This window comes from Diorhabda sublineata, chromosome 1, assembly GCF_026230105.1.
Source record: "Diorhabda sublineata isolate icDioSubl1.1 chromosome 1, icDioSubl1.1, whole genome shotgun sequence".
Classification (NCBI taxonomy): domain Eukaryota; kingdom Metazoa; phylum Arthropoda; class Insecta; order Coleoptera; family Chrysomelidae; genus Diorhabda; species Diorhabda sublineata.
The window spans coordinates 36,855,504-36,882,509 of NC_079474.1; the positions used below are offsets into that span (position 1 = coordinate 36,855,504).

The window sequence follows — 27,006 nt, forward strand, 5'->3', positions numbered from 1 at the left end:
GCAAAATTGACTTTTCGCGCGGTTAACATTTATCGGTAAAACGGTAATACAATATTGTAGCAGATAGTCATTAACTGACAAATGTTGGAACACTATGAACGTGATACGGATATAAAAAATATATTGGTACGAAATCGTCCACTGAGGTATTTCTTGGAAGATCTGCATATTGACATTATGTTTCTTGTGGCTTGTGTTTATGAAGGCAATTCCTAATAAGACCTTTCTGTTTGTTTACGGCAAACTAGATTTTCCAGAAAATATTTTTAAATGTGATGACACTATATGAAACAAGGGTCTAGCAGCCGTAGTAATGAGTAAGCAATTTGGTGTTAGTAAAAAGTAAACTGAATGGAGTATTCAATTGAATCAGATGATACACGAATAATTTAGTTGGAAATGAATAGTTTACGTTGTGTTAAGTGTTAGTGACACGTTTAATATGTAAGTGTTAGTACGTAAGTAAGTAAGTAATAAAGACCGAAATAGGTCGATCTGTTTCTTAAAACTTTTTTTCTAAAAGAGAATCCTAAAATCAACACGAGTTATCAACGAAAATGAAAATATATATAGAGCTATATTTAAGAGCCAATTTTGTATAATTGTGGTATTTTACTATTGCTGGCTAAGTAACTCTTTCAAAATTCCAGTAATAGCCTGAGCCCATCTTAATTGTTGTCTAAAACATGCTGGGATTAAATTAAAAGTGCAGTCATTGTGTGACACGCCTACACACATTCTATGACAGCTACATCTAAATCTCTGGAAGTTGGCGAATAGGATTATTTAAAAAAAGTAATCAACAACTCTAACGGAAAGCCTATGTTTATGTGATTTCAACTGTTTCTCAATATCGCTACCACCACCATATCCAACACTAAAATCTGAGCAACAATTTTGAGACGTAACATCAGATTTAGTAGGTCTTTGTTTAATAAATGGATACTTATTTGGCAAATTATGATTAAAAGTACTCTCGCATTCACTAAGTTCATGAATATTAAAATGTGGGAAAAGTTATTTGATTTTAACTATGCGTTCGACCGACGTATGACGACTGACTATGTAATTAAAATAATACTGGCTGTAAGTACCCTTTTTACATTCGTTCGTGAGTTGATGAGTTGAAGGAGGTCGAAATACATTCCTGAAAAGGAATACATTTTCAATAATATTCCACGTAACAGTATTTATGGCCTTGTATGGCGCATCTACCCCGTTCTCGCATGTCAGTCACTCGCTCTTGCTTGTTCTTAAGTCTCATCCCTACGTCTACGCTGCTTCTTTCCGCATTTACCCAGCGGTCTTCCAGGGTAAAAAGGATCATATCATATGACAACGTCCCGATTAATTCGATAAGTTTTCGAACAACAATGAACGTGATTCGGGTTAGTTTCCGGACATTCAGATCATGATCGGGTCAACCCGATCACAGTTTCCGAAAAGTCCTATACTAATTTACTTATTTAGATTAAAATATCGCGCATCACTTGACGGGTTCTTTCATTTGGTTTTTTGAATTGAGGTTTTAAACTTTCTGCATTTCAGCAAAAAAATAGCTTATTAGTATGAAACTTAAGTGCAAAATCTGTGTTAGGAGGTAAATCGTTTATAATATTATTATAATAACAATTATTAAGCATCTAGAATCGCTTATATAACCCAATTAATATCTTAATTAACGCAGAAAAAGTAATAAAAATCAAAACGTCTTCTAAATCATGTAAAAGATTTAAAATTTTCATCGGAAATTGAATGCGAAGTTCGAAAATTGTAATGACGTTTGGAAACTGTGATTAAAATCTCCTTTTGGGTTAGATTGTTGTTCTTTTTGAAATGGCTTCGTTAGGGAAAATATCTCACAATTAATATGATGATCAATCAAATGAATTTGAAGAAAACAAAACAGAACTTATTCCATAATATATGTCTTATTAAATTGTGATGATATGTGGTTATTTTATAAACATGTACAGAAACTCAAAATTGATGCAACAAAATAGATTCGAATAATATCGAAAAATGTATTGGGACGGTCCTGATTCTTCACTACTAATTAAGACCTTTACGATTGAATCAGTTGCCAAAGCCAATGTAAATGTTAAATATTGTCATAGTAACTGGCAGAATCCCGGCTGTAGCCCACTATTTTCGTACTTCCATTTTATGAAGAAAATAATTAGATACATAAAACTGATTAATCATTTTTTAAATAAATTAATTACCGGCGGATGAAAGGTGTTAAATATTTTTAGTTCGCCAGAGTGTGGTGGGAAACGTGTAGCATGTGCTCTAATTAACATTTAATCCTTAATTATCTTCTGTGTGTGTAGCGGTTGTGGAAGATGGACGTTTGGGGAAATATTACTCTTGGAAATTTGGATGTGCCGAATATTAGAGGAGAGGAAATTAATTTGCAAAGTAGTTTTAGAAAAAGGAAAGCTAAATCTACCGTAAGTGTTTGATTTGAATAGTTTTTCTTTCATGCAAAGGTCAATAACCTTAATACGGAAAAATTTCTGATTATATTGAGTTGACATTTTATATTTACAATAAGAACCTCCGAGCAAATATTAAAAACATTATTTTGAAGTCGCATATTATATTTTTAAATAATGAAACACAAAATAAACACTTTCAGAGCGCTTATATTAGCACTTTTTCAAAGATCTCACAATACATGGGAAACAAGAGACCTTTAATCTGGCGTGGTAAAACTTACGAGGATTTTTTTATTCTAAATGCATTTAAAATTCAAAATTTTGGTATAATTAGATTTTTACAAAGTTGGAAAATATATTGTGGATATATAGAACTTATACTTTATAATAAGATCGACCTAACAAAGAAACGACACATTTTTTCCTATCACATTTTTTATTTTCTAACGTAATTACCTTTTCAGTCTATACACTTTTTCCAGCAATACTTTTAACCCTTATCCTAATAGTTATCGTTATAGTTTTCCTCAAAATAGGAATTTACGTATATCTCGTATGAGGAAAATCCCTCTCCTGCAAATGAAATTTAGAGGTTAGGAAACAGGGAAAAGTCGCTTGGAGACAGATTTGGTGAATACGGTGGGTGGCTTATCAATTCGAAATGCAATTCGTGAATTTTCGCTCATGATCACCGAACTGCGAGAAAGCGCATTGTATCGATGAAGAAGCACTTTCTTTTTCTTCAAGTGTGTTTTCTTTTTTCCAATGCCTCTCTTCATCTTATCAAGCAATAATAAGTTAACTTTTGCGACTTATGAAACTGTGTTTGCCTTTTTCGGAGTTGGCCCGTGGCAATCCACTGTCTTAAATGCTTTTTAGTTTCAGAAGTGCAGTAGTGGATCCAGGTATCCAAAATAAGCAAACGCGGATAGTTTATGCATGCCTAGTTCTTCATCAGTATAAAAATGCCTTTCTTTTATATGCTGATAGCCTCTTCTATCTATCTAACCAAAATCCAGCCGCCGTCGTCGGGTACCATGTATTGAATATTATTGGTATCGCAGTTTTTGGTTGTCGCGAACGATCTTCGAAAGCCAAGCTGATACAACCACAATTGAAATCAGCTCTTTTGCTCAGGCTCAGCGTATACCTCTCAAAAACAAATAGCTTGATACTCAATTTTTTCTTTTTTTATCTATTTAGCAATACTAATGATTCATTTTACAAAAAAGTCGATATAAAATTTTTGAGATCAAGTTAATTTAAAATTTCACTGATATGCAATATAGAACATTCTGTGTCTTACAAAAATTAAATATTCTAGCAATTTTTTTATTGAATCATGTATTATCATAAAAAGCTAGAAAGGGCGTGAAATTTAAAGTCATTAATTGGGTTAAATGCTAGTGACAATTTTCCAAAAATTCCATCCAAAAAAAAACAGACCAACAAACAAATACGTTAATTAAAGTGTGATATAAACCAGTATTCGTCGATGAAAACAAGTCCAGAAATATATACATACATCGTTTTATGAAAAACAGAATGTTTACTGACCCAAGAATGCATAAATAAATCCCAGAAAGCATATTTTTTATTTAATGTGTACCTGAAAAGCACAAAATCTCATGAAAATAATCTATGGAATCCGCAATCCCATTTTTTTATTGAATACATTCTTGAAAGAAAAGAAAAAAATCCGTTTGGAAATACTAATCGTTTTTGTGACTGTCTAGCTTGCAAAATATACAAGAGTTATAATAGTTTGATTATCAATTTATTCTAGTTGTTTTAAAGAACAATCAAAAACTCTTCACAATCACTTCGTAAAACGAGTGATGCTAATTAACTGAACGATCAATTAAAGGCTTTTCATTTTATCAGGTCTAAATGGTCACAGACTTTATCGTCGAACTCTAAGCTAAATTGTGTCTAAACATCTTATGTGCGTTGATCGGTATGTGGACGAGAATTGTCCTTAAGGAGAACAACACGTGCAGTAAACATTTCATGTTACTGGCTCTGAATGGTACTTCGTCATTTCCGCAGTGTAATGCAATGCTTTGTGCATTTAATAACTTAATCACCGACCACCCGTCGCAGACGGCGGGTGAAGGAACAATACCTTCCATTTAGGACCAACACTACGATTAGTAAAGAAAGAGAGAACGTCGGGAAACTTACTTTACGGATGTGCCTCGTATAATAACTTAAGTTGGAATAAGCCGCTCTTTAAGCTCTATGTTCTATTTAAATGGGTTTATACCAAGAGATAGGAAATACTCATGTGCGTAATGAGAGCTGCCACAGTGCTGGACTCCAGGATACGTCAGGCATACCAATTGAAACCCCTCATCTCACTCAGAGCCATTCTGGACTTCTGTTTGAGCAGCCTTTCTTTCTTGTCTCGTTATAAGCCCCTCTGTTTCCCTAGTTCGTTCTTGCCTTCATAGGCTAGTTTTGTTCCGTCAGTTTTCTGAGAAGTTCTTTAATCTTCTAGTCTACTAGAAAGAGTATTTCTAGCTTCTATTGTATGTTATACCTTGCCAATTTCACATATTTCTTAAATTCTTTTTACACATCTTCATCTTTTGTCCCCATTCTATCGGCATTATCGTACCTTCACATTTTTTTTCATATTTTCCTTTAATACATTAAAAATTAATTCTATTCCCTAAAGGTCTTTGCCATTCCTGCTTTTATCTATTAGTTTTTTTTGTCTCTTCTTTCTTTATCCCTCCCTCCTTTCCATCTCCTTCCATTAGCTCCTAACTATTTCTGCATCCGTTGAGACTGTATAAGAGACACAATTATTATATACAGTAGTCGGATTATAGTATTTTGTTTTCCATTGTATAATTTTTACCACGTATGGCAGTGGGAAAATCCTTGATGTCAGACAAACCGTCTGACCCATCATAAAAAACTGAAATCCCCTCTTATTAACTCAAATATACGTTTAACCTGCAAATTGTCTTAAAATATATGAATACCGAAATAATTTTAAACTATTTTTAACTTATAACGCATGCCAACAGAACAAGTTGCGTCAGGATTTTGTAAAATTCGTTTCGTCTAAAATTATTAGTGTTGAAGGAAGAAGTTTTCGTATTAAAATTAGTTATATTTTCGTTAAAATATGGATGTATCACCGGATGTGTGGGGGCAACTAGCCCTAGAAGCCTCCCAAGTATATTTGACGGATGGAACGGCGGCTAAAAGCCCATTTGCTGGAACGGTATGAAAGGAATTTAGCTAAAAATAGTATTTTCCATTATATAGTTTATGTATTTGGGGTACTTGATATGCGTTGCTAAATATTATTTGGTGACTGAGTTCCGAATTACTTTTATTGTGTGTGATCGTTTTCAATGTTGCTATTTTAAATTAGACAATGAACAGATTCAAAATGGCACTAATACAGCTAGAATGTTTGATCTATACTTCACTACTACGAATATTTTTGACAAATCTCAATGTTGAAATATTATAATTGAATGATCCTTAGAACATGCATCATATTAATTAATGACCGTCTTATAGAATCAATAGGTCGGGGTTGTGTGTGTGTGTGTCCCGATGTGCAATGAAACAAATTTTTTGTTTTGTATTGATGCTGCCAATACCTCAAGCATTCTAACTGATATTCACAACTATTTTTGGACGTTTGTTAAAAAAATATCTATTTATGGATGAATACCAAGACCAATGCACGGTTTATAAATGAATATTTAAAATAACTTTTATAAAAATCATGCATACTATTATGTAAGGTTGTGAGAAAATATGCACAAAATTCATAAAATGTTTATTTTTTAAAAAAATGTGAAAGCATGTCAAATAGTTCATTTTATTCCGCATGTTTTGACATAGGTAAAAAAATAAAGGGTCAAATTTGTCATATCATTTAAAAAAAGGGTTGTCACATAAGAAAAGATAACGAGAAAATTGATGAAAATCGAAATAAACTTAATTTTGATGATACATTCTAAATCAACTTAACAATATATTAAACCAAACCTATTTCTCACAGGAATTGTTCGAAGTGTGTCCCGTTCCTATTGAAGACGATGGTAGATCTCGTTTACAGATCATCTTCGAAGTTATACAAGTAATTTCATATCTAATTCGTTCTATTATATCTTCTAAATTGTCTGGTCGGTTAATGTATACCCGACTTTTTAAATGTCCCCACAAAAAAAATCAGGAAGTACATCCAGATGACGACTTCATTGGTCTTTGTCTTCTAATACCCTTCCTTCAAACTGGTTATCCAGAAACCTTCGAACATCAAGACCATAATGTGCACCATCTTGTTGAAAGCAAAGAATAGGATCCAAGTTTTCCTTATTATTTGGATCCGGAAATGTCGCGACTAGGTTCGGAAGTATTACCATACGTAGAAGTTCCAAATATCGCTTAGAAAATAAATTTCTGCAAAAGCAAAAAAGTCCAATAAATCTTTCCCTTGCGATTCCTACCCAAGCATCAATTTTTTGGTGTGTTTATCTGAATGCAGTGAGAATTTTCCCAAGCCCAGTAGCGACAATTGTATTAATTTACTGTACCACTTTAACACAAACTTGCCTTGTCTGAAAATACTACATTATTAAGAAGAAGATTTCACAAAATTCCAAATGATCGACTCCTGAGAATTCGTAACAAGTTGAACTTTGTATGAGTGCAGTTATTCTTTCTTTAAAAACTTTACCTCTAACGACTAACATCTCGTAAGAAGTCAATTTCTATTGTAGTTGCGTAGCGTTGTCTTCTAATGATAGCAAAACATATAACTGCATCGCCAATCTTGGATTTTGAGATTTTGGAGTATCCTTCACGTTTCCGTTTCATTAAATGTTGTAACAATTTTGCTAACTGTGCTTCTAACAATTGGAGCTGTTACAAAAAGTGTTTCGTTAAATAAAGCACGTTCTTCATCACGACTTCGAAGTCTATCATTATTAAAATTTCTATCCTTCCTCCTTTGGTTAAAGGAACCATCAAAATAAAATTGGTATGACGCTAATTATCTCACATTAGAAGTAATCATAAGGAAAGCGCTAATACACAAGGTTTGGTCGACCACCGATATGCAGATATGCAGACGATATTGTGTTACTAGCTAGACCCCGGGGGGATTGGAGAAAGTCTGTAGTAGTCTGAAAAAGAAATCAAAAAGATTTGGCTTCATGGTGATTGGCGAAAAAACTAAATACATGGAAATGCAACGGCAAAAGAAGAATCAGGAGGAAAACAGACATTTCAGGAAAGAAAACGGAAATTATTTTAAAGATGTTGAGTCCTTCGACTACCTAGGTGTGCTGATTACTAATAAAGATGATGAGACGAAAGAGATAGAAAATCTGACAGCAAATGGTAGTAGAATTATAGGGTCCTTGAAAAATATTCTCAAAGCAAAAGCAATATCCAAAGCAACAAAGATAATATTTTACAAAACAATAATCTGGCTGACTATACTGTAAAGATGTGAATCCTGGGTGCTAATCAACAAGAGTACTGAAAAAATAGAAGTGCGAGAGAGGAAAGTACTCCAAAATATACTGGGGGTGTGAAAATAAACAATGAGTCATGGAGAAGGAGAACGAATGTTGCGCCGGTAGAAATATATATCGTAAGTCTAAGATTACGCAAGTAATAGCCCAAAGGTGGCTGGGACATGTGTGCAGAATGAATGCAAACATAATTACCAAGAGAGTACAAATAGAGGGAGAGAGAAGCGTAGGAATGACTGAGTGGAGAGAAAGAACAGAGGACAGAAACAGGTGAAGACTTATAGTAAAAAGCGCAGAGGAAGAACAAAACGGAGCCTAAGGATTTTGAAATATATATTTTGTGTACTTTTTTAATTGTAAGACTGACAGTGACAAACAGTTATTCTAGCGAAGCAATTAAAATGATTGATAACAGCAGATGTTCTCACTAGTAATAATATTTATTTCTAAACTAGAATTTGAAATTGTATATACTCGTATTTAACGAGCGGTAATGTAGGTGAAAGATGGAGTTTGTAATTCATCAAGTGAGTTGTCACTCTCACCACAACTATACAAATACTGTACGAGGGTTGTCTGTGAAGTTACCGACCTCAACCTGAAGGTATCGGCACTTATCAATATGAGTTGAGAAATATATATGCGCATGCGTTCATAGATTCTTACTAAAATTGCAACCATTTTGAACGCTTTGCTTCTCGTATAAATTAGTCGATAAGCTGTCATTAAATATTTGTTTTTGAAAGGCAACACGCCTATGTAAATGAAAAAGGAGTGAAGGGAGACTCTGCACCTTCAATTATGACCATAAAGTGGCCGTTTTAACTTGACTGGCTACGATCGTTAGGGACGTCCAAAAACTGCTAAAAACAAGCGATATCATCGAAAAGGTTCACCAAATGGTATTACACCAGATTAAGGATGAAATGACAGAAGAGACTATCAGCATATCATCACGCATTTACTATATACTGACTGAAAAATTATTCATGAGTAAACCATCTGCATGCTGGATGCCACCTATAGTCACTTTGGAACAAAAGCATATTCCAATCAATATTTTCCAGGCCTTATTTACGGGGTTTATGCAAAAATACCACGCTTTGATTCATAACTGTAGATAAAAGTTGAATCCACCACTACACTTCTGAAACAAATAAAAGTGATCAGTAGAATATAAAAGACATAAAAGTACAACTGGGTAGGAAAATGTATATATTCAAAATATTGTTAAAAAAATTTTACTCAACAAACACTATGAGTAAGAAAAGGCTGAAGTCATGTATTTTACATGCATTTATGCAAGAAAGAGCACATTATTGACGAGAGGGTGAGGGAGGTGAAATAAGTAATAATCCTTCTACCACCCTCATATCTACGCGCTTGCTTGTTAGGCCGTTAAACGAAATTTCTTCCTAGAATATCTACTTGTAAGTGACAGAGTTAGGATCAAATTGATGAAGATTTTCTAGGATTTGATTAGCTGAGCTTATTTTATGTATGGACATATCGCGTACTGCATTATCTTGCTCATTATAGAGCGGTCTCACCTTTTTGTCTTCTGTGGTGACTCTAATCTTGCTGCTGATTCGTGATATTTATCGTTGGCATTCACTTGAAAGTTTTTATTTGTTTTATTCAAGTCTGGTGGATGAATTACCCTAAAAAAAGTTAATAGCATGTGACAAAATAGTTTTTGTTAGCGGCAGCCATAATGAAATAGCAAGGGTTTTACATAAAACAACGTACTGTATTCATCTAAGATTTTGACTATTCAAGAAATTGTTTACAGTTGCAGGTTGTTTTGCTTAGCGTCATAGTATTAACAGAATGATTACTGTAGAGAATCAACTTTTTCCATAACCCACTTTTCGAAAATAAATTTCAAATATATTACCAAAAAGCAAATTGTTTACATGGAAAGTTCTACGATTCATATAGTCTAAAAGATTAATTTATAGAGTGTTATTTCATTTATAAATAGTAGTGTTCATTTTTCAAAATACTTTCATTTCAAAATTAATATTGAGTATCTAAGTTGATATATTATTTCGTAGTTGATGAATTAGTTTCAAGGTTATCAAGTGATCACCCACGCGTAAACGGAGGTTTTATCTGGGCGATTCACATTTCAAAGCATGATAAAATCGGGAACACTATTTCGAATAGTACCTACAGTGTGCTATTCTTATTATCTTGAATATCTTTGTGATGTTGCCAATTTACAGATACATTGAAGGTGTAAGGTGATGCTTTTGAAGATAATATCGACTAGTTTTTTTTTGAAAAGTTCACTTAAAAATATCTCATTCCAATAATTATAAAAAAATTATACTACTACTTTGGTTTTAGGATAAATAAAAACTATAAAAGTCTTTATAACTGCATACGGCTTTATTATTTTTCAAAATATATAAACATCAATGAACCAATTACCGAAGCACTTTTTCCATTCCGATTGTGATTTAAACGCCTTAACAGTTTCTTTAGGTGTAGAAAAACGTTGACCACCCAATTTATTTTTGTTCTGCGGCAATAAGAAGAAATAATTGAGTGCCAAACAAGGACTGAATGCAGAGCCCATAATTTCGAAGTTTTGACTGTTTTTGTTTGTTTGTTTATTTGAACTGAAGTGCTCACATTGTCGTGGTGGAGAATGATTCGTCGTCTGCGATTGGTTTTCCTGATTTTTTCGAACACTTCTGGCAATCAAATGCTGGTGTACTATTCAGAATTGATTGTTCTACATTGCTCCAATGTAACGGTGACTACATTTGCTTTGAAATGTTTCGTGCACGAACATTTCTCGTTAAGTTTTGCTCGTCTGGAAATACACCAATCAACACGAGCTTTTTTTGAGCGTTTCTTTATTCACCGTGTATTTTTTTGTTGATAAATTTCTTGATACGCAAAACGTAAAATCAAAACGATGTATCAACAAAAATATAATATCTGAAAACACTTTGTAAAATCTGTTTTTACAAAGACGTAAATGTGGCATTCACAGATCAGCTCAGGAAAATTTTTCTCGATTTTTTTTCCGAGCGGCAAATAAAAAAATACAATTTAAATTAATTATAAGAAAAATAAATTATTTATTTATTACACTTTTCTTAAAACAACAATTTTTATTTAGTATATTTAGGAATCCTTGGTATTAATAGTAACATTTATTGCATAATTTGTATTATTATCGAAGTTTAGTTTAGTACATTAGGTATCCTCCTAGTTTTTTCAGAGTGACCAAATCAGCGCCATTCCACCAACATGGTTGCCGAAGAAAGCCTTAGTCCATGTCCGGTATATTCTTCGGAATTTTTCATTTACGATAAAGTGCACAGGACTCGAATGTTAATCCCTTATTGGTAATGGTGAAACTTCTTGACATGATTTTTTCCATCTGGCACAAATACAACAATACAGCGTCCATTATATCCCACATCGTCTCAACTCAAACATATTAAATTATCTCTACGCCAAAGATCCCAAACAATAAAATAACTTTTGCCAGTAGATATTTTCATCTGAAGCTTTAGATAAAAATGTGCTTACTTGTTCTGTCGTTAGTACCCTGGAGTTTTTTGGTACTGGCGCCTCAAAAAAACAATAGTTTTTGAATATTGTGTGCTGCCAGCAATTTATTTTACAGTTAAACAACTCTTTAGCATTGAGACTCCATAAGATTTCATATTCTTGGCTTTTTCAACAAAATAAACTATAAGAACATCATCACTTACAGTTTTAATTTTTTCGGGATTCCATAAAACGTTAATACTCGTTGTGTTCATATCTCGAGCTAGATTTTGCTAATTACAAATCAGCACTGACTTATGCCGCTAGCGAAAATATGTTTTCAGCTGGATTTTTTTCCGAGAACATGTTTTAAAACTAACATGAATTAAACTGACAGAAACTGGGAAAAAATAATGCTCATGTGATACTAAAAAAAAGAGAAGATCGTGGTTACAACTTAAATTCTACCCTATAATTAACAATGTCAAATGACATATGTCAAATTGGAACTTCCGCCATGTGATAGCATCTATTTTGGATTTGGAATTATGGAGTATAGAGATGAGGAGAACAATCTCAGTGTATCAAGAAGTGTCTGTTGAAAGGGAGCAAATTAAAGAGGCGCTTGAGTAGCAAGTAGAAAGATTTTAAAAACAGCGCCTGAAATGATTAAAGTAGAATAATAAATTAAATTATTTAAAAATCATAACTATAACAACAGTAAAGTCAATAAATTTACAACAATATAATAACCTAGGTTTATAAAAAAGCATGTTAATGTCAAATCACTGTCCATGTTTTTACATAATTTTAGGTTATAATTAAAGAAAGTAGTTGAGATTTCAAATACTATTTATTTTTCAACTTCACTCTGTTCATTACTGTTAAATTCATATCATTTCCACTTGCTACACTATATACACTATACACTACACACTATATAAATGATGTCATGAAATTTTGACAAATGACATTTCCCATATTTATATCTAGAGAGTCGCCATCTATATGTGAAATAAAAAAATTTAATACAACGTTTTTTTTTCTGTTACTTTATATTTTAATAATTTTTCAGACCATAGAAAAGCTTCCAGACAAAGTTCTTCTTCATATCTTCAGTTATTTAAGCCACAAAGAAATATGTCAAATGGCCAAAGTGTGCAAGAGATGGCGTATTATGGCTTACGATACCAAATTATGGAGAAACGTCTCTCTTCGTCCTGAGATATCCGGTTTACATGTAGGATCACTCGAGTTTCTTCTTGCTCTAATTAGTATTAGGTTCGGACCATCTTTACGGTATATAGAACTACCTATAGAGCTTATAACACACACCGTCTTGCACGAATTGGCGAATAAGTGCCCTAACTTAACACATATGCTACTAGATTTTTCTACAGCTATGCAGTTACATGATTTTAGCGAGCTACAGGCGTTTCCCACAAAATTGAAATATCTTTGCATATGCTTATCTGAGGTAAATAACATCCCAAAATAATAAAAAGCGTTTTTCAATGTAATTTTTTCTCTAGGTCATTTTTATGGAGGGTTTTATGAGAAAAATTTACAATTTTATAAATGGACTAGAAATTCTTCATCTTATTGGTACTTACGAAAAAGTAGAAGAGGAAGAAGAAGAAATATATGAAGTTATAAATGTACATAAATTAAAATCAGCCACTCCCAATTTGAGGGTTATAAATCTTTATGGGATCAATTTTGTAGACGACAGTCATATTGACGCTTTTAGTTCAAATTGTATACAAGTAAGTCATTTTAGTGAGAGAACGGGCTTGCTAGATATTTGTTAAAGTAAAAAGCAAGATAATTATGTTGATTTAGAGGATCCAGATACCTGACTTTTCATAACGGAAAACATCTGCTCACATAAATACGTACTACCAAACATGCAAAGAATGTATGCTGTACGCTTTTTAAATTCCGGGTAATTATCCAAACTCTTGAAATATTGTGTATAAAATGTAAGAGCGTTAATCTCATTGATTTTTTCTTTCAAAATACTGTCCGATTAAAGATATATCAACTCTATTTGCAAATGAACTGCTGCCTGTGAAGGGAATTCCATTTTATTCATTTTGTGAAAGTCTTCAAAACGATTGTTGAATTCCGTAATCAAATTTTAAAAGTTGAGAATATTCATGCAATTTTTTTTGGTTCACTGTGCCCAAATGATTTTAAATGAGGAAAATGGTCCAAAGTTTGATTTTTTACCTGATTTTCACATAGCCTGTTTCAAAGACTTGAATATATGAATACATTTGAGTGACAATCCGCTTTTTACCCTGTAACTTTATATTCAAATCCGTCAAGTTTTATTCATATCTACCAAGAAGGCACAATCAATTCACCAGTCATTGTCATAATCAATTGTTTCCCTTTTCCTAACAAGAAAGCTTGAATAGAGTCACGTAATGAGAAAAATCTTTCTAAAACTACTCCTCGAGTGAAATAAAGGACATGAGAAAACTTTTCGTCCAAATCTTGTAAAAATTGCCTGAACTGTCGGTGATTTAGTCCTCTGCTCCTTATAAAATTTACAATTTTAATTTTAGGTTGCATGATATGGTCCATTTTTAAATGTTTGGATGCCAATGATTCCTGATGAATTATACAGCGAAATCCCATAACATTCCCTGATGTTTTCTGTTTTAGTTTAGTTACAACACCCGAATGTTTGCTAGCCATGGCAGAAGCGCCATCCGTAGTTGTGTTGCTTAGTATATTCCAATCGAGTTCATATTCTGCTATCAAATGCTCAGTTGCAGAATAAATATCATTTGCTGTTGTTGTACCTGTCAATGGAACGCACTAATAGTTCTTCAGTTTTATAAAAGTTACTGTTAATGCCTCGTATAAAAAGAGCGAGTTGAGCTGTATCAACAGTATCAGTGCTTTCGTCAACAGCCAGTGAAAAGTTTGTAAATTCTTTAATTTTCTCCTTCAGTTGAAGAACCAAATTTTGTGATAAATCATTTATTCTTGAAGCAGCAAGTGTTTCTTGAGAGCGAAATATTTTGAATTATTGACTTTTAAGATGAACCATGAAATGAAATGAAACATCGGCAACTTTCAACATACAGTCTTTAATAATATCACCATCATTGAAAGGTTTTGATCTTTTCACGATTTCTACTGCAATAATAAAACTTGATTTCAGGGTATCTTCGTTCTCTGTATCAGCTTTAGTAAACATCGATTGTTGACCTTGAAGTTTAGATTTTAAATATGACAATGTGTCGATTGTTATTTTTTCAGTGTAACAATCCAATTTCGACTAATGATTCGTATAGTATTCGTATAGTGTATCTTCAAATTAAACTCGTTACAAACAGCAACTGTTCGATTCCAAATCAAACACAGTGGTTTACCTTTCCATTCTATGAAAAAATATGCAATTTCCCATTTAGACTGGAAAGCTCTGCACTCACTATCAACTTTACGGTTTTTGTGACAATATGCCAAAATCGTATCAATTGCGGAACTCGACACAACAATTATGGATATCGCACGCACACGACACAAAAGCACAATACCTTCACAATCACTACTTCGCAGTACAATTAAAATCCTTCTCCAACCGTCGCGCTTCGATTACTCGACTCAACTAACTCATGTCGCGCCGACGCACTCCTGTTATATAGTTAAGGAAGGTTCTAGTCTAGATTCGAAGCGCGTAGAAGATTCTATCGTTCTCGACAAAAATAATAGGATATTTCAACTTGCTGCTAAGAGTTGGCGATACTGGTCTTTCTCTCTCGCTTGTCTAGGTAGGCGGTGCCAATGAAATAACTTATAAACATCCGTAGACTTGAGAGTACGAGTATTTAAAACATCCGTAGAAAAATCGAAAGAAGTCTAAAAGCTCTAAAAAAACATGATTTTCTTTCTGTGATACATTGCAATTGCGGGCCGTATCTTTGACATGACTGCTTTATAGTATCTACTAATAAAGTTGCCGACTAACAGAGAAAACAAGGCCAATCGTATAAATAACAGTATTATAAATAAGTATTTCCATTTTCTGTTTATTTTTGTTTTCGGTACACTGACCATGAAAACATCTTCTAAATCTATAATTTGCATGGAGAACAAATCTGGTGCACGATAAGCACCGACAACGCCCATTATTAATAAAAAACAAAAAAAACCATGTAATTGACTAGATACCACATTTGTCGCCAGATATTTTCCATCAGGAGCTTCGTTTATGGAAATATTGAGCTGTTCTGACGTAGAAGTTTAAGTCCTTTTAACTTCATGTGTCCATTATTGGAATGTGTCCAATATTCAAGAAGGGAGATAAAAGTACGTGTGATAGATACCACTTCTGGTTGAGGTGTACAAAGCTTAGACAAGAGTTGTGAGAGACAGATTAAACAAGTATAAAAAAGATAGTGGGAAAATACCAAGGAGGTTTCAAGAAATGAAGAGTAATAACGGATCAGATATCTACCTTTAACGTTAATGGATAGAGTATATGAGTGAAGTATAGGCCTACATTTAGTGTTTATAGATTTTAAGCAGGCTCATGACAAAGTAGATTAAAATAAAATGTTAAAAGCATTTAACCTAATAGGAATCCCAAAAAATTGTGAACCTAGTCACGATAGAAAAATCACACCATAGAGTAACGAGTGACAGAAATGTTTCAAATAAATTTAGGGTTCAAAGAGGAGATCCAATATCGACAGTAGCTTTGGATCTAATGTTGGACAAAATTATACGAGATAGTAACACACAATATAACCATAAACAGCAAATAATTGCATAGACAGACGATTTAGCTTGCATATCCAGAACAAAGAAGAGAATGGAAACAGCACTCTGTAAACTAGAGGAGGCTGCAAAAGTTATGGACTGAGAATATAATTAGAGAAAACAAAATATATGGCACCAAGACAGAATTTGGTTGGTAGACAGTGATACATAAAGACTAAAGCATGAGAGAATAGAAAATACAAAAAAGTTATGAGTTTGAATACCTGGGAGCAGCTCTGACAAATAAAAACGAAAAACATAAGTTGAAGAATAGCGAGAAGAAGAAAACTGTGGGACAATTGGGCGAGTCAATAAGATTTTAAGTTATTTAGACAGCCAAAATTAGACTATATCAAACAATAATACGATCAACAGTTAGATACGGAAGTGAAACATGGGTTGTAATAGATGGAGAAGAAACTGGTTACTGGAAAGGAAAGTTTTGAAGAAATAAACATAAATAAAGGACTCTGAAGAAGAACAACTAACCAAGAACTGAAGAATCAGTATAAATACTCATCAGTAACAAGTTACATTACAGCTGAAAAAATGAGATAGTTGGGATATACCAAATGGTTACCGGAAGATAGATTTGCTAAGAGGGAATTGAAGAGGTGGAAGAAAGTATAAGGCGAAGAGGCCAAAGGAAAAATGGTTATATGCAATGTTGGACGAGATTACAAACGTAGAACCGAATTGCAGAAGTTCAGAATCACAACCTGTGGAGGAAATTTGTGGAAGCAATTGAAGACCGATAAGAAAAGAAAAATTATTCAAGGGCATTAATGTATTGTATATATAGATTGATTGCATTATTTTGTTGAGTCTTTTTAGCATGGAGTCTAAATGCTAAAAAGGATTTCAAGTGGAAACTATTTTCCACAATAAATTTTAGATAATGTTGAATATTCTTTGTATCAGACTCCCTCTATCCATAAACACCTTTCAGGATTACAAGTGAAAAATAGTTTCCACAATAAATTTTAGATAATGTGGAATATTCTTTATATCAGATTTCTAGATGCTTTATATTTAGTGTTAATTTCGCTAAAAGCACATTTTCTATAAACGATGACTTGATGTTCTTACTGCTACATCGATCTTTTTTATTTTTATATCCATGTATTTGTTTTTTAATTTCTTGGGAAATAAATTTTGTATGGTTCTGATAAACAATCCCCGGAATAAAGGCTGACGTAATTGGTAAGGATATTAAATTTGTTTTGAGAGCTTTTGACTTCAGCAGCCTCCAAGAAATTTCCGAAAATTCGTATCTAGTGGGCCCAAAGGCTGACAGCAATCCCGGAATCATACTTTATATCCAGGTGTTCTGGTTTGAGTAGTTTTTCCAAGTTAATTAGTTTATTAAAATATAATAAACTGAAAACTAAACTACTGACATAAGAGATATACTTGACAGTGACATAAAATAATAATATAAGGTATCAGAGTAAGGTAACTACAAATGAATGTAACAATAAATATAAAATAATGGTAGTTACTTGTATTATTTGTGTTCATAATAATTTATCTTTATCTTTATTATTTATTATTTATCTTTAGTATATAGATTCATCTTTTTATGCTCTAAATTTAGAAAAATTAGGTATTAATTTTATAAAAAACTAATGTTACTTTATGTATCGTCGTCCAAAATATGCCTCTTTCATTTTTGAATGTCTTCCAATAGAGAATCGACAATCTAGATAACTGATATAAAAATCCTGTAATCGATAAAAAAAACACATTTATGTATTGTGATCACGATATATAAAAAAGCACACTTTTTTGCTTTCCTGAAAAGTTTTCATTTTTGACTTATATGGTGAATTTAAGAGACGATATACTATTAATTAATCAAAAGCAGTTGAATAACTAATAAAAACATTAATGGGAGTAGACCAATTTACTTAATAATACAATTTAATTTCAATCCAAGAGATCGTTGTCTGTGTACTGGGGTTTTCAGAATAATTTGACTCCCTATTATATTTGTAAGTAATAGAGATACAAAAAATATACTTCCTCGTATCTCGTACCTTTTTTTTACCTCTATTTGAAACAACGGCAAAACTGTGTTTATTTTCGAGAGATTATTTTTTTTCTATGAAAAACTATGATCCTCAGTATTGAAAGCTCGTATATACATATCCATAACTATGATATTAGCATATTGTTTGTTTAATTTTATGTCGTTTATTTCAGCTTGAATGCTTGGCAGTAAATTATTGTAATAAAGTGACAGGATCTACATTAAAAACTTTATTCCAACGAAGTAGAAGACTCAATTGCTTATTAATGAATGGAACTAGTAAGTTTAACATAAATTCAAATTGATTTACCTATTAGATTTCGTTCATTTGTATTTATTATTTACAAAAATAATTGTTTGAGTCAAACCTATGACAAATGATGCAGTATCTAGGAAAATATTTTCTTCACGACTATGTAGGTACTAATACGTAGTTCTGGCCTCATATATAGTTCGCAAAAATATTTATGCACGTGTCAGTGACAAGTCCCAACAAGTTTTACACGAAATTTAAACTTAATGATTTCATAAATTTTATTATAATAGAGTTCGACGACCACTCAGGCAAACAGAATGCTGTTTACGGTGACTTGTATCCATCATTTTTAACAATTAATAGGTATCTGGTCTAAACTGTTTCGCTGGGGACATTAAGGGATGACCCTCGTGCGGGAGGTCCTCTAACGGTGACAACTCTAGAAAATATTGAATTAGTAGAAGAAATTATTTTGAGTGACCGGCGCCGAAAAAAATTGCAGTACAGACAAGTCTTCTAAGGATCCTACTTGGACATTCAATAGTGACAAAAATTAGTGCACGTGCAGTGCAAAAGCAGCGTCGAGCAGAATTTTGTGAGCGATTTTTAGATCTTTGACGGGAGGACCAAGAAAGTTCAGATCAATTGTAACTGGTGTTAAAACTATGGTTTTTCACTATGATTCGATATGCAAAAGAGATTCCATGGAGTATCATCGGCAAGGAGCGCTCGTGCCAAAAAGAGCAAAGATCATGAATAGCAAACAAATAAAAAACATTGACTGTCTAAGACGTCAAAAATTTTTCGAAAAAAACGGTGTCAAAATCAGCCGAGGTGTGCGATTGCTCCATGACGGGTGTGGTGTGACGGGTGTTTCACAACTTATATTTTAAGTATTGAATGCATTCGAGATTTAGCTTTTATTGAATAATTTCTGGCCTAATCTACACCAAATTTGGTGCTATTATACAACTGAATTGTCTCCGGTTTTCGGGTGTCATCTTCTTGCACGGAGAAGTGCAATGAACTGCGAATTATAACTTTCTTTCTTGATTTGGATTTGTCAACTATCTACATACAATTGCCCCAACAATCGTAGTTTTTTTGCTAAAAGTTTGGTTGCTAAAGATAAGCGTGTAAAAAAGTTGTCGTCGCAATATTTGTTCCACACAAACTCCTCCAAGAGGAGCTGAGGGTTCTCTATTTTCATCTTATCCGAAATATCGAAAGCCGCTTATTCTATATTTGCTACGTACATCGGATACTATTAAATCTACACCTTGCTTCTGTTGGAAAGATTTTTCGTCAGGAAGGCACTTATCGGATAAAATCGTACCACAACTACATTACCTTTCGTTTTTAACGACTTTATAGTTTTGGCATTGAGTCTTAGAGAGAACATAAAAATAAAACAATAAGCGAATATTGAAAAATGTATCAAACATATAAATGAGGAAAAATTGAAAAAGTTTAACGGCGAATCACTTACGTTGAATGTAGGAAATTCTAGTTGATAATTTAAAAACGTTCATTTGACCGGTCCTGGTGGGAATAGTGTTACGGCTTAAAATATTTAATAGAGATGATGAAATTAAACACGCGGTGCACGAACATTTCGACTCTAAAGATGCATTGTAGTTTTATAGTGCCATTATTGTTACAATTAAAAGCCGGTTTCAGTCTATTCTAGTTATGAATAGAAAAAACTAATTTTCACAAACCCCTTCTGTTAAAACAAGTTTTAATTAATCAAAACTAGTTTTGACTAGAATTTACTAGTTAAAAGTGTTTGACCTCATTTAATCGAATCATCAATTATTAAAACTAATCTTCACTAGGAAATTTGTAGCATTTTGAATTATATTGAGTATTACTTTTTTGCGCAAACAACTATTAGAAACTAACCTAACTTAACCGAAATTACCATTACCACGACTGAAATTTTCGTAAAATAAAGCTTTGATATAAACAATGAGAAAAATATCTACTCAAATGTAAACAATAAACTAGCTATAAATGCCTTAAAAACAGACGTATAGCTAGGAAAAACAGCTGATTGCAATAACAGTTTCAAATTAACGGACAAACCATCTTATCAAGCAATATTCTAGGGTATATTGTACAGGGAAATACAAATGTAAACGCTCACACCGAGAAACAAGTATAAAAAGCTAAAATTGCAATGGGTAGACTTCACCCTCTAAACTCTCCACGCAAAACAAACTTCTAATATATATACAAACAAATCATAAGACTAATTTCAACATACACAGCCCCAGTTTACAACATTAGAGCAGTGAAATGGTTTTTAGGACGCCTTCAATACAACACGATTGCATACCAAGCAATAGCCATCCAAACCATTACTTCCGTTGTTGTCTGCATGTACAGCAATGTGAAGATTATTAGTTTCTCACTTCATTTGACAATTTCTTCCATGAGTTAATCGAAGTGACTTTTACATCAGCTGATATTGAATCTTTCAAGCTTCTGTAATATCTTCGCACCTTTCCTGTCTTCTTCTTCATCAATTTCGTGTGAAAAACTTTATTAAGGTTCAATTGAACATGCTGATAATGGGTACTTGTTGCAGTAAAGAAATGCACTTCATGACATTCAAGACTTTGTATCAATCCTTTTAATGACCATATCGCACACTAAAATTTACTCAATCGAAATCACCCTCAGAGTTTATCCATCAACTATAATTTTATATGCAAAATTTAACAGTTTAGAGATAGGATACTTTCAGTTTTATTAATCTTAAGAATAAATATTATGTTAGGTACTTTACTTGTAGTTTTTCAATTTGTGCAGTTGTGCAACGTGCCGCCAGGAAATTGATTTTATCACTCGTGAAAAAGATGGAATTTTCTCACTTGTTACACAGTATACTACATCCTACTTTTCTAGATCTCCAAAGTGAACATTTGATGCAAGTAGAATGGGAAAAATGTTCTGTGCAAGAGCTTGATATAACTGCAACTGATCTGTCAACAGAAGCATTACAGGATATGCTTACGAGGATACCAGGACTTAGATTCCTAAGTGCAGGACAGTTAAACGGTTTCAATGATTTGGTATTAAAATCCTGGATGGAATCCGGCATGTCACGAAACTTGGTACTTATATATTTCTTCACAATTACATCAAAGCGTTTTCAATGTTTTTTATTTTCTTGTCTAGATAGCACTAGATTTGGACAGTTCTGACAATTTGACTGAAGAAGCGATCTATAAATTTTTATGTAAACATGGTCATCAACTATTAGGATTAGGCCTTTCCGGAATGACTCATATTACTGATTCTTTATGGCAAACAGTACTACCTATACTTACGAATGCTAAGTAAGTACTATTAATTTAAAAGATTGAAATAAATTCTCTTTTTGAAAATTTTTAAATGATGGTTTCTAGATGTATAATTTTTTCTGATTTTTGCATCCCAAAGCCATTAGTCTTAGCTTTATGAGTGGGCTATATTGTTATTGAGTTATTTGTTTTGGCAAAGGAAAAATATCAAATAAAAAGGAATTTTAAACAATGAAAAGAATTATAATAACAACTTCCAATCGCTTTTTCATCTTATTTGATGCCATTCCATTCTTCAGTTAGCGCCGTTTTAAGGTCGTACTTTAGGGCTGGTGTAGTGCTTTTAGCCCCAAATTTTCTCTTGAGTTCTTCCCATATATGCTTGTTAGGATTTAAATCCGAGCTACGTGCTGGCTAATTCGACATCCTATATATACTGTCCTATGGAACCTACTGTTTATAGACGGGCATCGTCCTGCATTAAGATGAAGTTTTCGCCGATGAAACAGGCGATGTGATCCACTAATATTTCTTCTACTTAACGGTCCGCTCCACCGCCAGATTCAATAAAAACCAGCTCGGCTTTTTTTTTCTATTGAAATGCCCAAACTATCCAGGAGCCTCCTCCAAAAGCCACGTTTTCTTTTATGCAATAGTACGCGTATCTTTCTCCAGGTCTTCTGTAGATTCATCCTCTTCTATCGCTACCTTACAAACAAACTTTGCTTTCGTCTGAGAAGAGACCGGAGCACCATTGTACGTCACTCCAATTAACTTGTTCTGTGGTAAATTGTAGACGGTGGGCTGGGATTAATTTTGAGGATAGCTGTATTAAATTTTATTTTTTTCTGTTCAACCACTCCTCGCGTTTGTGTGAGCTCTTGAACACCAGGGAGGGCCCGATCTCTTAGCGATGTGCTGACAATGAGTCTGTTATATCTCTCGGATGTGTACGTTTCTCTTCCGGCACCGCGTCTTCGATGAAAGTTAGTTGTTTCTTGACGGTAAACTCTGGAAACATCGTCATATGAAATCATTAGGCAAGATCTAAAAAAGTTGCCGAATAGTGCCACACGAATTAACGTCCAATAGCTTTTTGCACTGCCAAAAGATGATGATTGTTGAGTGTCCGGTGGATTTGTGAAGGTTTAGTGTACTTCGCAATCATTCCAGTGGTCTAGCTGTCAATGTTAATGCATATAGTGAGAAATATCAAGGTATATGAGCTAAAAGCGGATTCTAAGACAAATATAAATAATTTACTGCGGAAGTTACACGGAATAAGATCGAAATACTTAGTGGTATTGAATTCCTACCAGTATTTAGTTCTAATATTGCACTGTCAGATTACTATTTATTCAGATCATGGCAAAATTCTTGCATGGGAAAAAATTTAAATCCAAATGAGATGTTGAGAACACTGAGCGACAATTTTTTGCATTCAAGTCCAAAGAATTATTTTACTGTGGTCTCTAATGTCTTGCTTAAAAGCCTTGGTTAAAAGGATGGCCTATTTTTCGAATATCAACGCTTTATTTTTGTATGATTATTCACCAAAAGAACATAAGACACCCTCTATATTTTGTTGGTACCATAAACCAAGGCAAAAATAACCGATTTTCTTATCATTGTTTTTTTTAGAATACTGATCATGGGCACGCAAGAAAAATTAGGGGTAAATATTCTAGCTGATCAACTAATGGATACTATAGCAAGAAATTGTTTGAATTTAGAAAGGTTGGAACTAAGATGGGATCCTGATAATCTCAGGTTTTCAGATAAAAGTCAAAAAGCCATAGATACTATTAGAGTGAAATGCCTGAAGTTAAAATGCTTATGTTTAAGGTAAGCAGGTGTATTAATACTAATAATAAATCAAAACAATAATTATTAGGGTAGATAGACATATTTATAAAACTTAAAAATGACGTATCGGACTTAAAAATACAAGAAAATTTGAAACAGAAGTAAACCAATTTATATTTAAATGAAGCAAATACTCATAATGTAATAATATTCTAAATGCAATCACATTCCTTTCCATTCATTTAATTTAAAAAAAATTTGTTTTTTAATTACCATAAGATTGAGATGTGGGAATTTCAGTGGTCATTCAATAGGTTCCAATCTAACTATATATCTGCCATTAGCGTTGAGCTCGTCTTACGGAAAGGGAAGGCCATCTGGTTGAAACTAGGTGTCACTAAATCCGAAATTAACATGTATAGCATTAAGAAATGAATCGTCAGCTAAGGCACTAATTCTAACTAGAATTCAAAATCACATACTCCGTTGATAGTTTCGTCAAAGAATATTGGTTCTATTACTCACAATATTTAATCAAATATTTTTGGGCGTGAGTTTCAGATCCTTATTTGTCAAAAATCAATAATTTTGTCGATTTACCTCTCTATTTAATAGGTAGATTCATTATCCAACAAACTGTGTATTTGCTATTTATTCGGGTTCAGTTGACCACAAAATTGATGTTCTGTTGTTGTTGATCTTGGGGGTGCCGTAGGCTTCTTTCTGATTGAGAGTCGAACCAGTAGCTTCGAACTTTCTGACCCTCGAATCCCATTTTCCCTCGGACACTGATTTATGTCATGTAATCCAAACTCGTCGAAACAAACGCCGAACAATAGCGAATTAATCGCAATTTTTGTAATAATGTTTAATGCAAAATGCACGTTGCGCTTCTCTGACGTGATCCGAAGAACCAAGCTGCACCACCCCTGCAGCTCCCTCTCATAACGTTCAAATGCAAAAGAGTTTGTAAAATCGTACGCCTTTCTGGCCCACCTTTTATATACAATACATATACAAATTAGGTAGTACCTTGACATCACTTGATCGAATGTTTAATTACAAGCTTTAGTATATTAGCATCGCGTTTATTACGAAACTGACTTCACTGAAACAACTGGAATTTGATTAATTATGGCTTAGACGTAACCTTATAATTTTCCAACGACCTTTTGGTTGAGCAACCGTCATACTCAAAATATTCACGATTTAAGGATAACGGGAAATTTGTGCGTGCGTTTGTGAGATTATAACGTAGAATTAACATTGAAGATAGAGATAGCGAAACATGGGAGCTAGTTCAAGTGGGCCTGAACTGTTGATAGATAGAAAAAGAGCATCGGCAAACCAATATTTATCTCTCTCAACTCTGATTGGAAGGCCATGACATCGAAGTTTCGAATAGTGAGAACGGCAAAAGGGGAGAATAACTAGAGACGTGAGTCTTAGGATCGAAGATGTAACACAATAATCATAGTTGGAATAACTATTCAAAACTCATGTATCATAGAAATACAATGAAATTGTAATTTAGCGGAGGCTGCCGTAAAACAAAATATAATGTCCCCGCCCATGCCTAATCTCTAGGAGCAGCGTAGTTCGGTTAGAGTTGAGTATTAGTGCACATTGACGCCACAGAACAAGTTTTGATTTCTATAGCGAGCAAAAAGAAATAGATAGTGGTAAACTGATACTCTTTCTCTCTCTCCCAAGACTACATTTCTACCTACATGCCGCTCTCTTTATCTTTAATATATGATTTATGGATTGTAAATGATTGTGTTTTTGGATGAAACGGTGTGTTAGAAAGACCGCGTTTGAGTTGTAAAGGGATTACCCTAAAATACATCCACATTCTTATAAGCAATAGTAATACATAACTGTTTTTTTTATTTTAGCGATGGTCGTTACTATGAAGTAGTAAAGGCTAATTTCGAAAGAGCAGATAGAATGACAGTCGTAAGGACGTTAACAAATTGTAGGATTTCTAATTATTATTTATTGTCGAATTATAAAGATTTAATTTTTAATTAGTAGATAAATAAGCAATTGCAGTATTTAATTTCAATTTATATATGATGATTAAATATTCCTTTGTAGCCTAAGCTATTAAAATTTTAAATTACTTTAGAATATGAGAGGTATAAAGAAATAAATAAACACGTATTTCTCAAAAATTAGAAAATATTTATTATTTTTTATTTATTTGATTTTTTAGGGTAGTGTTTCCCAACCTGTGGTCCGCAGACCCCTAACGTCCTACCAAGTATCCTTGCTAGTCGCAAAAAGTGGTAAGCCCCACACCATAGCTGAAGAATTAATTTTACGGTGTGCGTTAAAATTATCTAAAAAAATTAGATGAGAGCACAGATATTAGCAATGACGCAAATTTGCTTGCTTGCTTGTTCGTTACGTTTTATGCAGACGATGGTATTGCCGTAGCAGAAAATGAAGACGACTTACAAAGTCTACTATATAAGATGAAAATTTCTGCCGAAAAATTTAATATGGGCATCTCAGTCAACAAGACACAATCAATGGTAATATCAAAAAATCCTATTAGATGCAAATTGGCCGTCGATAGCGGAGTAATACAGCAGATATAAAGATTCAATTACCTGGGAGTGAATATATCTAGTGAAAGAAATCTGACAGAGAAGGCACGAAGACAAGCAATGAAAGCATCAAAAGTCAGCGGCTGTCTAAGAGATATAGTGTAGAGAAACAAAGCGATGAGCTCACAGAACAAGACCAGAATCTATAAAACGTGTGTGAGTCCTATTCTCACATATGCCTCAAAAACAAAAGCCGATACATCAACAACAGAAAGAATAATGAGAACCACAGAGATGAAAATAATACGAACCCTCAAGGGAGTCACCCTCAGGGTCCGAATAAGGAGTGATTACATAAAAGAAAAATTGGGCGTACAGGATGTGGTGAAATGGGTCAGGGCGAAAAAGATACTGGAGGGATCACGTAGAAAGAATGCCAGAAGACAGACGGGCAAAGTGGGCTAAAACTCAGAGACCGAACATACGCAGACCTGTAGGCTGACCACCAAAGAGGTGGTACGAGAGCTGGAGTTCAGCTTCTCAGGAAGATCCAGGAAGAGGGCCAAACGTACAGGGTTGAACAGGACCTGGTCCTATTGAAAGAGAAATAATAATAAGAAGAAGATGTTCGTTACGAACACAACAACAGCATAAGTAAGGATTTTTTATTTTGTTTACCTGTGCGTTTGCACACTAAAGGTGAAGTAATATTTGAAGTGTTGAACAACTTTATGTCCATTCATGAAAGTACATAGGACAAATATGTGGCAATTAGCACCGACGGTGCTCAGGCTATGACC

General features: G+C 33.5%; 1 protein-coding gene across 2 annotated transcripts; it reads left to right on the plus strand.

Annotated features, from left to right (window-relative positions):
• Positions 1 to 2,091: 2,091 nt before the first annotated feature.
• LOC130452432 (F-box/LRR-repeat protein 2) lies at positions 2,092 to 25,836 on the plus strand. 2 transcript variants are annotated; one of them, XM_056791713.1, is made up of 8 exons: positions 2,092 to 2,453; positions 12,543 to 12,944; positions 13,000 to 13,233; positions 18,452 to 18,557; positions 21,448 to 21,656; positions 21,721 to 21,881; positions 23,487 to 23,690; positions 25,550 to 25,836. In XM_056791713.1, exons 1-8 carry the CDS (start codon positions 2,346 to 2,348, stop codon positions 25,683 to 25,685), a joined length of 1,560 nt encoding a protein of 519 aa, XP_056647691.1. In that variant the 5' UTR covers positions 2,092 to 2,345; the 3' UTR covers positions 25,686 to 25,836. The 2 variants fall into 2 exon arrangements, with proteins under 2 accessions (XP_056647691.1, XP_056647692.1); XM_056791714.1 differs by lacking the exon at positions 2,092 to 2,453 and adding an exon at positions 5,463 to 5,679.
• Positions 25,837 to 27,006: the final 1,170 nt, after the last annotated feature.